Raw genomic sequence first — 18,474 nt, 5'->3', positions numbered from 1 at the left:
TAAGATATGTGTCATGCCAGCAATCACTCTCATTCTTTTAATAAAAATCTTATAACCATTATCAAATCATGTCTGCGACTGCTCTGTAGTTTGTATGGCGGAGAGCTTACAATCAAATATATTTATATATTTTATCAACAATTTTAATTTTTCTAAATAACAATCATTAATATTATTAATATTTACACTCATTTATTATTAAACAAAAATCGATAAGTTTTTCGATAATATCCCAATATTATATATCATGGTCACCGTATTTAAAAGCAGTAGAAAAATTAAGCAAGTGAACAAGACTTGTTTGTTGTCTTTATCGATTGTTCAAATAGGGCAAGGATGTAATTCATAGTATTAGGGTATCTACTTTCTTCTATACATTTCGAGTTAGTAAATGTTATTAAAAAATCTGCCATATTTTTAGGGCTTCTTGAACTCAAACTGACTTCTGTGTGATTTTTTCCTTTAATTCGTATAAGTATGTATGTATAGATCGCGGGCGTAGTTATGATTCAATAATGAAAAAAAAATAAGTCGCATATAATTTGTATTTATTAATATACTGTGAATTTCGGTTAATGACAGTGGAATGTCGTCGCTATATCCGGATGTCTCTATATCCGAAATAATAAAACATCGAGTACCTACATATGTATTTATGTACATATCATTTATTTAATTATGTTATACACGGGTGTTATTGAAAAAACGTGTCATAGTGCACTGTTTAAGTTTATTTTATTGTGCGCGCTGTATGGCGTATTCCATTTCCATAAATTTCAGCGTTGTTATAGCACATAATGCATCTCTAGTTGCCGGAATCTCATTTAGATTGCAATCTTCGTCCTCTTCTTCATCCTCCTTTTATTGTGTTTGATTGTTATGCAATTCGAAATAATAAATTAAAACATAATCGTATTATATTATATTTTATAATGAATATAACACACTTACATATTATCAAAAAATATATCACACCTTTCGCCAACGTCCATACCACGTTGAATACACCGGTTCTCGTCCGATCACCGAAGGTAAGCAAGGTCGGGCGCGTTCAGTACTTGGATGCGTGACCGCCTGGGAACACCGCGTGCCGTTGGCTTTTTGCTATAACTGATATCAAAATACAATGTGGCTGTGACGACTCAAAAATATATGACGTTATAGGACCAAACACAAAAACAATCAAATACATTAGTTAACTTAGCCACGAGACATATTTTTTTATATAATAAATTTATAACATCATTATCGAATATATTGTTACATAATTGTAAATAATATTTATTTACTATCGTCATGCGTTTTACCAGCAACGTAAATTTAACAGTTTACACATTTTATTTTTTTAACTTTAGCACCTAACAAGCCCCAAATTTTGGCTCTTTCGACTGGTTGGTGAGACTGCTTATCAATTTCATTGCTTTACATCTGCCGGAGGTCGGTGATTTAAATTATATATAAATAATTAATTAAATATATATGTATATTATAAAGCTATACGATTTTATTTAGCGCAAGTGGTTTCCTTGTTTGTAGATGGCGACTGCCACTTGACATTATAATCAAACCGGTAATTTCCTCAAAAGTCCCTTAAAATATTAATGTACCTATATAGACTTATTGAAAATTTAATCTGAATTGAACACTTTATCTTTAAAACCACTACTTTGAACAACTAACACATAGTACGTATTAAACGACAAGAAATTTTTATAAATAATTTTAAAAGATAAACTGAATCTTTAATTAAATAAATATTTGTTAAATGAAAACATTTACATTTATTCTATTTACTTTATTAGGATACATAAATATTTTTTTATTTTCTCTTAAAATATAACCGTAACAATAATTGCATAAACCATTTGGCAACGAACTGATATGAAGATTTTCTTTACTTTCGTCTACCTGCGATGTGTATTAAATTACAAATGAAACGCTTGTATTAACCCCATTGTAAATAGCAATAAAGGCTTAATCCTAAAGAAAGAACGCTCGGTCCCTAATGGTACGTAGTATAATTAAAACCTCCCTCCTTATCTGACTTTGTCACTCTTTAAATCTTTAAATAGGGATGGCATTTTATCGTATATCATCATAAACAGATGAGCAAGTGCAGTGTGGCAACGTTAAATTAGTGCTTTTTTTTGTTTTTATTTTTTATTTTAAAGCGTCAATTAGTTTTATAAACACAACAGTAGATACTATGCCGGTAAGTTATATTCTATTTTAATGTTAGACGTCAATCCGTCACGACGTTGTGACGTGCCACGCTGCACGGTATGATCATATGCCATTTCGTGTGAATTTCATGCCATGGCATGGCAAAGTTGCTTGTTAGCAGACAGACTTGCCAACGTGCGACGTTGATATCCACTTCCATGATTCTAAACGTCGCTACCACACATAAACACGTTACTACAATAACGCTAACTGAAATCCAATTTAAAGAAAATTATGTCTGCAAAAATAATAATCTAAGCAAGACAATAACACAAAAGGCAAAGACAAAATATAGTTTAGCTTTTCTATATTATATATATGTTATAAAATATAATTCTTGTGTTTAGAATGAACTGGCTAGGTTTCCAGATTCATTTCTTTACAAACAGCACGAAGTTGACTTCGTGCTGTTTGTAAAGACAGCTTGTAGAATATATGTCAGTGTTAAAGTTAGACAAAATTTAATCAACTTTATGTTATTATAGAAAACAAATGAAATTGAAACCAGTGATCTCCCAGTTCTAAGTGAATTAGTTCACACTCTGATTGAAATGAATAAAGAAGCAAATGCAACACACAACAATCCAGATATAAACCCTCGAGTCATTCGTGATGCGATAAGCAATTACACAAAACAGGTCAATAATAAAGACAAAGCTAATTTAGATCCCCGGATTTCCTTAATCGCTGAATTCAATTTAAAATACGATGAAAGCACAGTAAACGAAGACGAATTAGCGAATAGTGATAACAAGTTAACAACAGTCTGTGAAGAATCTCAGGAAATGAACCACGAGGTAATTAGTAATGAACTATTTTATTAATAAGGCAAAATAAATATCATACTAAAGATTTATTAGATATTTATATGGTTAAAAGTAATATAGCTTTAAGCTAGAAGCTATCAACTAATTTTAGCAATGTTATTCTTTAAGAAGTCACTTCTAATCTTACCAGCGAAATGTTCAGCATCGTATTAGACGATCCTGCGCCATTGATATGCGTATAATTAAGTTTTATAGTTATTACAGTCAAAGAGTTCTCGATCTTGTTTTATTCAGCGCTGAGTTTTAAGTTTGTTCTTATTTAATAGCTATACATTACATTAAATTAAACGCAACGGGCCATACTTAAGATGTCAGCAATAAAGGACAAATATACAAAATATTTTTTAATAAACCTTCGAAAATAATGTCGTGAGGCATTGTACCTAGGACGCTGATGCTATTATCTGGACTGCGAGGTTCATTGAGTTAAGTAAGCCCAAGCTGTTGGATCAGTATGTATGAACTCGTTGCTTGGAAAATAAACAAATATTAGTGTCCTTTGCAGTAAATTTATAATCATTCTATTATTTTTAGTAACAAAACAATCTCTTTCCACAGAACATAGAAACGACGAGTGTGTCTGATGTAAGCGACGAATCCACTGTAACGGAATTCATGAGCACAGACTTTGATGATGATGATGAAGATGACGAGATGGAGGATGGTAAGAGTTATTTCTATTAATTATTATTTAATATTAATCATAATTCTAGGAACTCTCCTCGAATAATTTAAGTCTTACATAATAGTTTTATTCATAATAAATGAGATTACGCTGATTTACTAGTAATATATTAAAACTTATAGGTACCTGAAGAATCAGCAAGTGTCGTAGAAGCTATTAATGAATTTTAAGGCTCGCTATCTAGGCTTTGCAGTTTGACTGCAAAGATGACTTTGACTGCACTGATTTACGTGAAAAGTGGACTTTCATGTTTTAATTATAATGAATTTTTAAATAACAAAAACAGTTTATAGATGGATGATGATGATTTTATTGAGGATGGAGATCGATTTTATTTACTTCCATTTGTAACAGCATGTAAATGTCCCACGTTTGGGCAAAGGCCTTTTTTGAGTATATGGAGTTTCCTCCAAGAATCATCTTAATAGATTTACTTCTTCTAACCACAGTGTTATCGCGGCTCAAGGACGTCTAATCTAATTTTCGCGTGGATTCTGTACCTGTAATTGCTAGCAATTAAATATATAATATGATTATGTATACATTTTAAACTATTTACAGACAATAGCAGAACTGGAATCAAGGAAAAGAATTTGGCAATGGCGAGATATTATGACAAGAAAACAGAAAAACTAAACCTGGAAATAAATTTATTAAGGTTTAAACTAAAACAATGTAAGAGACAGCACTATGAAAGTTATAAATAATTAAATATTTAAATATATAATTTGTTTGTAAAATATGTACATTTTATGAAGCATTTTTCAATAAAAAATTATTAAATTATTGTTTACATTTAATTTACATTCGGACATTTGATGCGTATTTTACAACCTTACGCAAATTATGATTTCTCTCTCAGAACTATACAAGGGCAGATTAGGGTAAAAACTATATAGATAGATATAGTTAACTATATAGATAGATAGAGATAGATAGATAAACGCTTGGGTCGGCCTTACTATTAAAATTAAATATTCAGTATTTCTTTGAATCCGATCTAAATAATTCTTAAGCATGTCTATCTGTTTGAGACATTGGTTTTTATTATTTAAACCAATAGTATGTCTTATCAGATAGACATAAAAATAAACACACACAAACACAAAAATAAAATAACAACACAAGTAAAATATTTCTAAAAATCATATAACTTTATCATTTAGACCTTTTTTTCACGAATTAAATATTAGGAAATATTTGCCAAAATATGTAGGATAATTTTTGAGTAATATATTTTTAGTGCATTGAAGACTTTATTTGGTGTAATGATAAGTGTTAAACCTGATTATATCTACAAAAGATAAAAGTCAGTCCCTGTAAAGTCCCTTTTAACAATGAATAATGATATCATAATATGATCTACAGAAATACAACAATAAAAACAAATAAAACATTCTTATTGTTTACTGTTATTTTTTCCTTGAAATATTTCATGATAACAAAAGTTCGTTATTTATTAAATGTTATAAATTTTAAAACCATTTCATTTAAAACTTCAGACCAAACTGTTAAATCGACACCAACAATTTATACTACGCTAACTCGAAAGTGTGCGCACACTCCGCTAATAATTGTTAGCGTATTATAAATCCATTGATTTAAAAAATTGCCTTTAGTTGGCGTTGTATAAATTTGTTACTTCGTTAATTTTGTATATTTCTTCACGGTTTTATTAATGCATATAAAATAACATATTTTAAGCAACTTGGCACAAAAAAACGATATTCACTAAAATTCCTAAATTGTAGGTGTCGAAATAGTAGATATATGATGACATGATGATGTCTTAACCCAGGGAGCAGGGAGTGCATACGTATTTGTATGTAATTTTGCATATCATTTTCCTTATTAATTAATGGCATCCGTGAAAAGCCAGGATGGGTCGCTAGTTATTAATAATATCGAACATTAAACTGATATGTAACCTACACTGATAATATGTTTGGCAATTTGTTTCATAATATTTTGAAATTTAGTATATTCTACATGCTTGGAAATTAATAAGAAAAAGCTACAAAAATAAAGGTACCTACAGAGACAAGCATCCCAGACTATTCACAGACTTGAGTTAGTTATCTACAGAGTATGCAACATTAACATTTACTTCAATAAATTTAGTTTAGTTTCAGTCTTAATTGATTAAATTGTCCAAAAATATTTCATAAGTTGTATTTAAATATTTTTTTTTTTTTTTAATCAGTCACGTTATGTCTGTAATATTACAGACCGTCTAGCTATACCATTTTACTAACCAAAATCAATTTGAAATTTAATTTACCAAATTAAAATCCTCTCATTCAGCCCCGGGGGCACAATAGTACCTATTTAAAATATTACCGATACTGTTCTTATCCGACAAAATCTGGTTCTCAATTACTTGTAGAGTTAATCATAGTCTGACAGCTATTGCTTCATTGTACCATCCTAATCATAGTGCCAACAATCATTAATTATCTGTAATATCGAAATTACTTCGTATGTACCACTCACTTATCATTTTTTCAAAAACATTATTAATTAATATTGTCGTGTTTCGGTTTGAACACTCACCCGAGTCAATATAACTACAGGAATACGAGACACTATCTTAGTTCCTGAGATTGGTGGCGCATTGGTGATGTGAGGAATGATTGATATTTTCTACAGTACTAAAGTATATCGGTAGTTATAATCCTTTACCATCAAGTTCATTCGCAAAGGCTTACGACGTTGCTTAACTTCGGTGATCGGATAAGAACCGGTGTATTCAACGCGTTCTGGTCGTTGGTAAATCATTGGTTTGGCATTATTGAAACATTATAGTACATGGGTACCTATGTAATTTTTCTTCTGTTTCAATATAAATGTTATTGTGGATTACAGAATTCATAACGACGTAAGACTTTATCATATTATTCTCTAGTATAAGATATTTTATGATAGAAAATTTCAATCCAAGTTTTGTGGACTTTCATCGTAAAACGCAGATATAAATGTAATAAATAATCACCTATTCATAAACATACTAAGAAAATATAAAACGTCTAAAATCCTTTATGATAAATCAAAAAAACGGTAAAGATAACGAAACAAAGAAATGCTAAACATAATTAGGCATTTATTAGTAAAACGCAATAAAACCTTCTACAAATAATATAATCATTATAAGATTAACCATGATCAGAAAATGTCTTTGTATAATTTCGCAATATCCTCAAACATATAACTTGTACCTGCGCTGAGAACAATGGATGTATCTATCACAAAGAAGCAACCGACTTTTAACCCTTATGTTAAGCAGTATATTTGGAAGACCCCCTTCCTCCTTTCGATGACATCTTTTTTCTTTTAAATCTCCATCACTTCTTGTTAGAAGTCCAGTCCTGTGGTTGTGTCGTTAAAATTATTTTGACAATTGAGTGGTGATTTCAAATAGTGTTTTAAATTTAATTTCATACTTGACTTGTATATTGCATTGCATACTATGTCGGTAAGTTATCACAATTCATTATATTGCCTCGCGAATATGTTCAGCTCAATTAATATATAACATTATAAAATATTTATTACTCCATTATTTTGATACAAAAGTTAAATATCCCAATCAGAAGCAACTGCTACTGAAACTCTTAAATCTATAAGTACACTTATATTAACACATTTATATCTACTACTACGCTCTTCTTCAAAGCCTCCAGGTAATCTGTACAATATTTTAATTATTAGTTATAAATATTATTATGTCGACCTCCGTGGTCGAGTAATGTGTACACGATGGCCGAGTCGATGTAGAAAAAGTTCATTAGCTTTCTATGTTGTCTTGGGTCTGGATGTTTGTGGTACCGTCGTTACTTCTGATATCCATAACACAAGTGCTTTAGCTACTTACATTGGGATCGGAGTAATGTATGTGATGTTGTCCAATATTTAATATTTATTATTTAATATAACATACCTTTTGAGGTACGTGAGAGTATCGCTGTCCATTTGTAAAGCTCAAGACATAGTCCAAAATATTTATTCAAAAATACCGCATTACTTCTTAGTGGCCAAATTCAACCCCCATACCGTTCTTACCACAGGACCCAAGGTATATGCATACAAAAGTTACCGCTAGACTTACGAGACAGTAGTATGTTATAAGTACGGAACACTTTATTCAAGAAGGCTCTAACGAAAGCTCTATCCTTAAAATTCTAATAAATAATCGAATTGCCCTTTGTTACCAGTAAGATTCTAAGCTGTGTAAAGTTACATGACAATATGTCAAAAGAATGTACTTCACAATATTTAGATATAACTTTTCACATTACAGACAGCAGAAACTATGAGTATAGACGACCTGTCCCTTCTGGGGGAGTTAGTTCGATTTCTTCGGAATATTGATACCAACGTAAAGAAAGTAAACGCAGGGCTCGATAATATAGAAATGAATCCTCAAGTTACTCATGAAGCGGTACTTAAACCAATAGAAGAATCACATACAGCAGAACGACCAAGTTTTGAACCTTGCAGTTCATCGACAGCTCATCAGACAGACGATCCTAATTCAACGTTGAATAGAGAATTAATATCGATATTTGGAGAACCGTTGCAAATGAATGTACAGGTAATAAAATGTATTATTATATTCATATTTTTAGTATACTTTACCATATATTTTTAGTTAAAATTTTATCTATTGTACTAAGGCAACTTTTGTTTTATTTATGCGTAAAATTTAGTTTAAAGATTTGATGCAATAAGGAATACATTTAAGTAAACCTTTCCAATTTAATGTTGATAATAATGATAATTATATTTATTGTAAATAAATTCATGTTCCATAGACCACTGAAACACCAAGTTGGAGATCTTATGCTAATAATCCGACGGCTGATAAATCCAGAAAAACAGAAACAGCGAGCGCATATCGTGAAGTCAATTTCTGGAGCGATGTACCTACGCATAATAGTAAGTAATCGTTTTTACGTGGGAGAGGTAACTTTGTATTTGTAAGAAAATGTGATATTCAACAGAGGACAACAAACACAAACTTATTATTCCCGTTACTGCAGGATCCCAGAAAGCGCACAGAATGCCGTTATAGCCTAATTAAAAAAAAAAATAATGAACGCTTGTGATAAAATAATTAGTGAGTTCATGGTTGAAAACGCACTTTGGAAATAAATCAATATTCTCCTGCCTATTTCTATGTAATGTAATATAGGTAAACAATTATCGATCGAACAAAAATAAAAATAAAAACCACTGAGTTTCTTTCGTCGATTCTTCTCAGGTCTGGTTCTCTTTTCCGAACCGGATGTAGTGTTTCATTTGATAAGTATACTTTATCCCAACTATAAAAGGAGGAAAGTCAAATAAACAACATTTTTCAGCAAATTGACGAGAGCTTGATTATTCTATAATATTGACACTTTGAGGATTTGCGAGAAATTGGCGTTTTGAACGTCAACGAAACTGTTATCGGAATTAAAGTGGATATGAGTTGTTAAGTGTAATAATATTGTATTATTATGAATAAAGATATATTAATCATAAGCTATAGGTGCACAATATAGCTGAGTTATTAGCAAAACGAATGGAATATGTGAATCTATATAATCTATATAAATCTTATAAAGTAATTTGATTTTATTTAATATTTAAATTTAAGTTGGGATAGACAATTAGTTAATATTCGTAGTTGTTTTTTTTTTTTTAATTATTCTCAACATTCTCCTGGGCTTCATGCGACGATGGCAGATCTGGATTTAATTTAATTTCTGAAACTTTGATCAAAGTTAGATTAATTAATTTGATTTAAATCAGAACGTTCATTGGTCATTTAATGCGTCATCAGTTGCCGCCGTTTGAAGTACAAATACATCATCATCATCGTCTCAGCCGTAGGAAGTGCGCTGCTGGACATAGGCCTCCCCCAGAGATCGCCACAACGACCGGTCTCGTGCAGCCCGCAACCAGTGGCTTCCCGCTACATACATAAATCTATACTAATATTATAATTGCAAAAATAACTCTGTCTGTTGGTTTGTCTTTCACGGCCAAACCACTGATTCCGTTCAGTGGCTTAGCAAACTTTAAGGCCAAGGAATAGACGACAAAACCCTAAAATGCGAGCGAAGCTAATGGCGACAACTAGTTATTGATTCTTTAATTTAAAAAAATAATGAAGAACTATTTTACCACAAGATTTAATCTGTTCTAGTTTTATTTCGATATTAAATTTATTTAATAAAGTTGCTTATTATATTTTATTCTGTTTTTAGAAAAGAAAAATAAGAAAAGAAAAATGATGGAGGATTAATTAACGAAAAACGAATATTTTTCTAACAAAATATTACTTAAACAAAGATCTTTATGATATGCATTTTTATCAGTATTTTATTCAACTTCAAGGTATACCTTGTTTTATTTTTATAAATAAAATAAGTGAACTTTTATAAATATTTTATTTATAAATAATATACACATATTTATAATATATAACGGTTTGTCTTTAGCAAGTAAAAATGAATTTATTGATACCTATATAATTCTAATGATTACTAAAATCACCTTTAAGATTATTTTCATTTTTTTTATGTACTCTCAAAAACAAATTGTATACATTCAGAATATGTTCAACTGTGCAATAATGGAAAAAAAATAGACAAATATATAATAATAATTTTCTGTTATCAATCTATTATCTATAAAGATATATAGGTATGTACACTACAATTAAAAAAAATCACTTCCAAGTCACTGTATAATATGAATCTTGTATTGTTCTGAAAATAAAAAGGCCAACGACACGCGGTGTTCCCAGGCGGTCACCCATCCAAGTACTGAACGCGCCCGACGTTGCTTAACTTCGGTGATCGGACGAGAACCGGTGTATTCAACGTGGTATGGACGTTGGCAACACATGTATTGAAATATTGGATCATATCTTACATAAATGTTTTATTAATTTGCATCATGTATAGGACCGATATGACTTTAATATAGTATCCAATTAAACCTTAGTTTGATTAATCGAGTGAATTGAATTACATAATATGTATTTGTATCATATATATTAATAAATACGAATTTTGGAGGGAAAGTCATCAGAACACTGCGTGCACCCTAGAGCTTGTTGTGCTAAAAGGGGCTGGATAAGATTCCTTTGTCCAGCGATGGGTTAAATACAGAATGTATTTTTTTTTTTGCTTTTGTCATTCATTCTGCTTAATTATTTCGTGCTTTGACTTTGTACCTATACATATATTTAATATACATTCGACATTTTATACTAACTAATCTTTAACGTATTACTGGTAAAGATATAGTTAATTATATAGCATTACAAAATGGTAAATGGCGTAAATGGTAATTCAAAATGGCGGCGATAGTCAAAGATATTTTTTTTGTTAAATGTAAATTTATGAAACTTTATTAGTGCTAAAAAAAAGCCAACGGCACGCGGTGTTCCCAGGCGGTCACCCATCCAAGTACTGAACGCGCCCGACGTTGCTTAACTTCGGTGATCGGACGAGAACCAGTGTATTCAACGTGGTATGGACGTTGGCGTTAGGAATATCTAATTATTGCATTATTACAGAAGCGTGTATATGTGTTCGTTTGATAATATGAATGACTTACAATACTATATCCAATTAAACCGAAACATATACCTACATATATATATGTAACGTTTATCAGTAATTAAACTATTATTTACTAAAGAAATACTTATACTTTAAGTCATTAAGAATTAATTTGTAAGAACTTTTTGTTCTAAAATAATAACTAAAGTATTGTGTCGATTAGATTTCAAATCTTATCAATGATATACCTAAATATCTTTCTCATTCTAGATTCGAATTGATGAGTTCGTTAACTCTGTTTTTATAACGGTGTTTAAAAGTTTATAGAAATTTATTACTGCAAACGGTCAGTACACAATGTATTTATAATTAGTTTTAAGTACTACTTAATATTGTAATATATGACTAGAGCAAGACCAGGCAAATAAGGAAGTCACATCCGCTATGACCGTGTGTTCTAATTCATTAAATTCTTGACATGTGTTTAAAATAGGAACGATGTGTTATCGTTTTAACGTATTTTGATTGGAAGACAAGTAAAACCATACATTTTGAACAAAGGCATATAATATAAAAGATAGATAACTTGATCATATCATGTTTTTATCTAAAAGGATCTTACGTCACAGTTAAGGTGATTAACTTTTTTTTTTTTTTTTTGTTTTATATAATGCAATTTTTTATCGAACTTTGAACTATTTACAAAATAGGTAAGTACACAAATTGCAATGACACTCATCTACACCATACGTTCACAATACGAAGCAAATAATTCCATTTTCACTTGAAACAGCGCAAGCTTCCACCGAAGCTTAAGATTCAAAGAAAAAGCCGACGATATCCAGCGATGACCCGCGAAGCTATAACCTGCCATATCACGCTTGATCGATCAACGCATCACGAAAGAAAAGATCGATTCGATGACGTCATCCAGTTCCTTGCTGAAAGGCGACAGCTGAGCTTCATAAGTTGGAGTTGTCTTGTCTTTGCCGTTTACCATTAGGTGGCAATTAGGTCCAACCATAGACACCTTGTCTCCCTTCCACCTCTTAGTGATGATAACTTTACCACCGCTGCCAACTAAGTTTACGGTGCCAGTATTATCGACCACCTCCACACGGCAGTCATTACCGATCACTTCAATTTCACCTTGATTTATTTTCACTCTCACAACACAATTATTGCCAACCACCTTAAGGCTAGTCGGATTAGCCTCCATGGTTACTTTCTTCTTATTACCGAGGACAGAGTACTGTTTCATTTTGATTTAAATTAATAGGAGCGACTGTTTAAAAGAAGCGTCTTGTTCGTGCTGAGTTCAGCGTGCGAATGATTTAAATTAGGAAGCCGCGCTGCTTATAAGCTTTGAAGCATAGCGCTCGCGCAGCGTGCGATAAGGGATCCCCCTTCGAATGAATCATCCATTGATGATCGCGAATCCGTAACCTCATACCGTGATTTTTCAAGTGTATTGAACGTAATTAATATCACACTGTTGTTATTCCCCGTTAATATTAAAAATCAGGTAAACTACCACTGGATAAATGTTTTTTTTTTTATATCATTGCGCTTTTATTTTTCCTTTGAAGTGCTCTATAATTAAAATTAACGGGAACTCTGAATTTGATTTTTGAAGAGCGTATTTCTCTGGAAGACAACGTCGAGATCTAATTATATGCGTCTTTTCGCCGTACGAACAGCTGTTGGTGTGATATTTTCGTGTTAATGTGTGATTTGGATGTTTAATTTTACGATGTTTTTAAAGTGAATCTCGTAACGTTTGATTTTCGTTTCTCGTAACCTTATGTAATTTTAAATGTTGTTTATTAGTTTTCTGATAATGTTAAGTTTATTTATATTATTTATAAAGACATACAAAGTTCTGATGCAGAAAGTTTTTATCCTATTGTTATGTTATTATTATAATTACGTGGAAAATGAATTCACATACTTTAGTATAATTACAAGAAATATTTTGTCGACTAATTTTGTAGATAAATGTACAAGTAATAAAACGTATACATACAAATGATCATATAAATTTTTATTAAGTTTTGTTAGGTTGTTTGGACCAACTAAACCGAATTTAATGAGAGTTAGGATTTTTAATTAAATCGGGGAAATACCGAAGGCTTTTTTATACAGTCGGAATGGCAACAAAACTAGATGCACTTATATATTATGTATATAATATAATTCTAATCATTTTCATATTTAAAACAATGACAAGCATTAAATAACATAAATATGAGATATAACGATATACTAATAACTTGGTGTACATATGAAGACCTGATACTTTTGACTGTATATTTAATATAAATGTTGCATATGTGTACTGTTGGTGTTCCTAAATAAATAAATAAATAAATAAACTTAACGTAACGTATTGTTTCAAGCTCCGCAAAGCAATACGAATCGGGGCAAAAGTATTTCTTTCAAAAAACTAAACGTATACTTTTCTACCTTTGCCAATTAATAAGTTTAAATATAATAAAAAAAAAAAACAACCCATATTAAAACTATTTATATTAATCGGTATTAAAACTTGCTTTTAATGAAAGATATATTTATATAGTAAAAACAAAGTCGCTTCCCTAAATATTTACTTTTTGAAACTTTTAAATTAAACAACGGATTTCAATGTGGTTTTCATAGTTAAACAGAGTGATATAATATACATAAACGAATGAATAAACGAAATGTTTTCTTAAGACCCTTATTGTGTCCGTGTAAAGTCGGGTCGAGAAGCTATTAAACATATATAATTTAACATACCTATGTAAATTGATTAGTATTAAAGAGTCACGAGTGGAATTTTGAAATTTCTTGTTGATTTTTGTCGGACTAATCTTCATTCTGAACCAGTAAAATGGCGATTCGATAATGTAATGTTTCTACGTGATTGATGTAGTGTTTGTATACTTGTCTCGAGTACACGGGTAGTGGGGGGACAGTCGCGCGCGAGCCGGTGGTGAGAGCGGACGTGTAATCCCTAGCTACTGGTGACATAACGAGCCAATAACTCATATTTGTGATAGTACGAGTACTACAAGTGGCGACGAGTAAAAAGGTTAGTACAAAAATATATTTTGTGCTTAATAACTTCATTGAAAACTAAAATTAAATTAAATTAAAAAAGAGGGTAGGTGTAAATAAAAATCAATTTTGATAAATAATTTGATACATTGTTAAGGTTTGTTTTGTTTTACATTAAAAAAATAAAGACAAAATTATATTATGAATTATAGTATTAAATAAAATTTGTAGGTGAAAATTTTTATTTTGTATACAGAATTTGCGATGTCGTACAATATTAATGCAAGGTTGATAATAAACAAAAATAATTAATAAAATAATTCATATGGATAGCTAGGGTAAACCAATATTGACATTAAATATTATATAGGTACTTTTGGAAACACGACTCACATTTTAATATGCATACCAGATACATATTTCTTAGCTTTTTGTGACAATTAAGATCTTCGATCGATAAGTCGTTTGATGGACTTTAAAAAGTTAATGCTTAATAACATTTTGAATAAGTTGGAATTTACATTATTGATTTACATATATAATTTTATTAGTTAAAGTTTAACACAAAAAAATAATAATAATAACAATAATAAAAATAATATACAAGATTATACAATGAAATAAAAATAAAGTGTATACTGTATACGTAGTAACCCAGTTATCACAAAGAAGTTTTACTTACCTGTGATTCAAATATGGTGTGGAGGCAGTACGGGCCCTCATAAAAATGAAAACCGTGCGTTATTGTTAGTTGGCATTACGGGAACTTAAGTGAAAGACAACCGTACCTACGTATCTGTGTGCAGGTAGTATGGGCCTTCATATAAATGAAAACCATGCGTAATTGTGTGTAGGCAGTGCGGGCCTTTTAACAAATAAAAACTGCACGTTATTGCGTAAATGGCAGTATGGGCCTCATGTTATTAGAAACCATACGCAAAAATTTGTAAAGTTGTGTTTTGTGGTATAGGCCATGTGAGCCTTTCCTAAAAAATGCAGTATGAGCATTCCTGTTTAATGGTAAATCATACGTACTTGAATGTTTTGTGCATAGAAAGCATTTCGGTTTCAGGTTGCCCCAAAATCACTCGGATATGGCAAATCTACTTCCACCCCCAGAAAAACTTGACCTAGAAGGTGACAACGCCACGATTGCGTTACGATGGGAAAAATGGAAAAGGTCTTTTAATATTTACTTAGACGCTACAGAAATTAATGGACCTGAAAGAAGAAGGGCTACGTTATTACTATTAGGAGGATCGGACCTACAAGAAATTATTTACAATCTACCTGGAGCATATGTAGATGCCTCCGAAGGAGTTGATGTATTCAGCACTGCAATCGAAAAACTTGATGGATATTTTCTTCCAAAGCAAAATAAAATCTATGAAAGGCATATTTTTCGCCAAATTAAACAAGAGGAGAATGAAAAATTTGAAAAGTTTGTTGTTAGGCTCCGAAATCAAGCAGGGAAGTGCAAATTTAGTAATGCCGAGGAGAACTTGATTGACCAGATTGTAGAGAAATGTTCATCTTCAGAACTTCGTAAGAAAATATTGACCCTAGGAGATAATGTAACACTTGATAAAATTATTATGGAGGCTAATACATTAGAAGCTGTGGGGTATCAGCTAGAAGGATATGGACAAAACAAGACTACCACTTCGAATAGCTCTGATATTAATGCAATAAAAAATCGTTCTATTAAGCCAGGATTCATTAAATCAGGAAAAGGGAAATGCGGAAGATGTGGACACATTACACACACCTTGCCAAATCAAGAGTGTCCAGCAAAAAAGAAAACTTGTCACGCTTGCGGCAAAATAGGTCATTTCAGTGCGTGGTGCAGGACAATACCACAGAAACGGAAATTTGAAAATAAGCAAAATGAAGATAATAAATATAAAAGAAAAAGGCAAGAGAAAGATGTAAATTCTATTGAAGAAGAGACAGCTGAAGAATATGTTTTTAATATGAATGATGATGAAGATGCTATGATTGAATGTCTATTGGGAGGTGTTAATCTAGATATGTTAATAGATTCTGGCTGCAAACTAAATCTAATTACTGACACAGCTTGGGAAATGTTAAAAATGAAGGGTGTGAAAGTATGCAACCAAACCAAAGGTTCAAATAATAAATTATATCCTTATGGAAGTAAAACAGCATTGGATGTAAAAGGAACTTTTAATACCACCATTAAAACGAATGGGCGATCTGTGTACACTAAAGTTTATGTAATTAATGGCGGATCAAGAAATCTATTGGGAAAAGAAACCGCAATTGGGTTAGGCGTCTTAAAATTAGGCATTGGTGTACATGAGGTCAGAAAAAAAAACCAACCTTTTCCAAAATTAAAGGATGTTCTGGTCGAAATTCCCATTGATGAGAAGTGCAAACCAGTATCACAGCCATATAGAAGAATACCTATTCCTATTGAAAAAAAGGTTGAACATAAAATACAGGAATTGCTTGATTTGGACATTATAGAAAAAGTACAGGGACCTTCTCAATGGGTTTCACCTGTTGTTCCTTTACTAAAAGATGACAATGATTTACGGTTATGTGTTGATATGAGGCGGGCTAATATGGCAGTTATGAGGGAAAATCATCCCTTACCCTGTATGGATAATCTATTGCCGAAAATTAAAAAAGCCAAATTCTTCTCCAAACTAGACATCAAAAATGCTTTCCATCAGGTGGAAATTCATCCCAATTCCAGACACTTAACGACATTTATAACATCTAAAGGACTATACAGATATAAGCGATTGATGTTCGGAATCACCTGTGCACCCGAATTATTTCAGAAAATATTAGAGAAAATACTAGCGGGATTAGACGGAGTAATAAATTTTATTGACGATATTTTAGTTTATGGCGAAAATGAGCAACAACATGATGAAAGATTATCAAAAATTTTGGAAACCTTGAAAGGAAATAACGTTTTGCTTAATGAATCTAAGTGTGTGTATAAGGTACAGAAAATAAATTTTCTTGGGCATGAATTGACACCAGACGGAGCGAAACCACTTAAAAAATATATGACAAGCATTGCAGAGTTTCGTGTTCCCAAGACCATTGAAGAACTTCAGAGCTTCTTGGGGTTGGTTAACTACATCAACAAATGGTTACCAAATATTGCAACTACGACTGAGCCATTGAAGAGATTGTTGAGGCAAAAGAGAGGAAAAAAGGCAAATATTGAGGATCTGTGGAAAGACGAACAAGATAGGGCATTCGATCAGTTGAAGGAAGCATTATCGAATGTCAAGTCACTGGGATACTATGATGCTAATGATGATACAGAGGTTATTGCTGATGCTAGTCCGGTGGGCTTAGGAGCAGTATTAATTCAAAATGATGGTAGTGGTCCCAGAGTAATTGCCTATGGCAACCGAACATTGATGGACTTGGAACGTAAATACAGTCAAACGGAAAAAGAAGCGCTTGCTTTAGTTTGGGCTGTTGAACATTTCGATATATTCTTATTTGGAAAAAAATTCACCCTTATTATGGATCACAAGCCTCTGGAGTTTTTATTTGGACCTAAATCAAAGCCTTGTGCGAGAGTTGAGCGATGGGTGTTACGATTGCAGACTTATCGTTTTGATATTAAATACAAACCTGGCAAAACAAACATTGCCGATCCTTTGTCTCGACTTTGTAAATATTCGAATGAACATTCGGGAACTATCGAAGATTATGTCCAACATATAGTAGAACAGGCACGCCCTTGTGCAGTTCCTATGCAAGATATCATTAGGAGCTCTGAAAACGACCCAGAAATAAAAAAATGTCAAAAGAGGGATTTATAATAATAATTGGGATGACTCTATTAAAGACTATAAAATTTTCGAATCAGAGCTGTGTTTCTACGATAAAATTTTACTTAGGGGTAGTCGGATTGTCATACCAAAAGAATTAAGACAGAGGGTTTTAGAAGCAGCGCATGAAGGTCACCCGGGAATAGTTGCAATGAAAAGTCGTCTAAGGTCAAAGGTTTGGTGGCCACGTATAGATAAAGATGCCGAGATCCTTGTAAAACAATGTAAAGGATGCACTGTTGTCGGTTTGCCTACCCCACCAGTTCCAATGAAGCGAAGAGAACTCCCTGTTGCTCCCTGGGTAGATATTGCAATAG

The 18,474-nt window shown here is 31.8% G+C and overlaps 1 protein-coding gene, 2 non-coding genes and 1 pseudogene across 3 annotated transcripts; 1 reads left to right on the top strand and 3 right to left on the bottom strand.

Moving 5' to 3' along the window:
* Positions 1-980: 980 nt before the first annotated feature.
* Positions 981-1,099, top strand: LOC125077459 (annotated as a pseudogene).
* Positions 1,100-10,503: 9,404 nt separating this feature from the next.
* Positions 10,504-10,622, bottom strand: LOC125077452. The gene has a single exon (XR_007120746.1). It is a non-coding gene; the product is annotated as a 5S ribosomal RNA (ribosomal RNA).
* Positions 10,623-11,154: 532 nt separating this feature from the next.
* Positions 11,155-11,273, bottom strand: LOC125077458. The gene has a single exon (XR_007120752.1). It is a non-coding gene; the product is annotated as a 5S ribosomal RNA (ribosomal RNA).
* A 384-nt stretch (positions 11,274-11,657) lies between these two features.
* On the bottom strand, positions 11,658-12,609 carry LOC125077158. The gene has a single exon (XM_047688990.1). It carries the CDS (start codon positions 12,550-12,552, stop codon positions 12,181-12,183), a length of 372 nt encoding a protein of 123 aa, XP_047544946.1. The 5' UTR covers positions 12,553-12,609; the 3' UTR covers positions 11,658-12,180.
* Positions 12,610-18,474: the final 5,865 nt, after the last annotated feature.

The sequence above is a fragment of the Vanessa atalanta genome, chromosome 3 (assembly GCF_905147765.1).
Source record: "Vanessa atalanta chromosome 3, ilVanAtal1.2, whole genome shotgun sequence".
Taxonomy (NCBI): domain Eukaryota; kingdom Metazoa; phylum Arthropoda; class Insecta; order Lepidoptera; family Nymphalidae; genus Vanessa; species Vanessa atalanta.
This window is presented reverse-complemented; position numbering and strand designations above follow the sequence as displayed.

Bases quoted from the DNA above. Each gene is read 5' to 3' on its own strand.
- LOC125077158 (XM_047688990.1), bottom strand. From the start codon at position 12,552: ATGAAACAGTACTCTGTCCTCGGTAATAAGAAGAAAGTAACCATGGAG.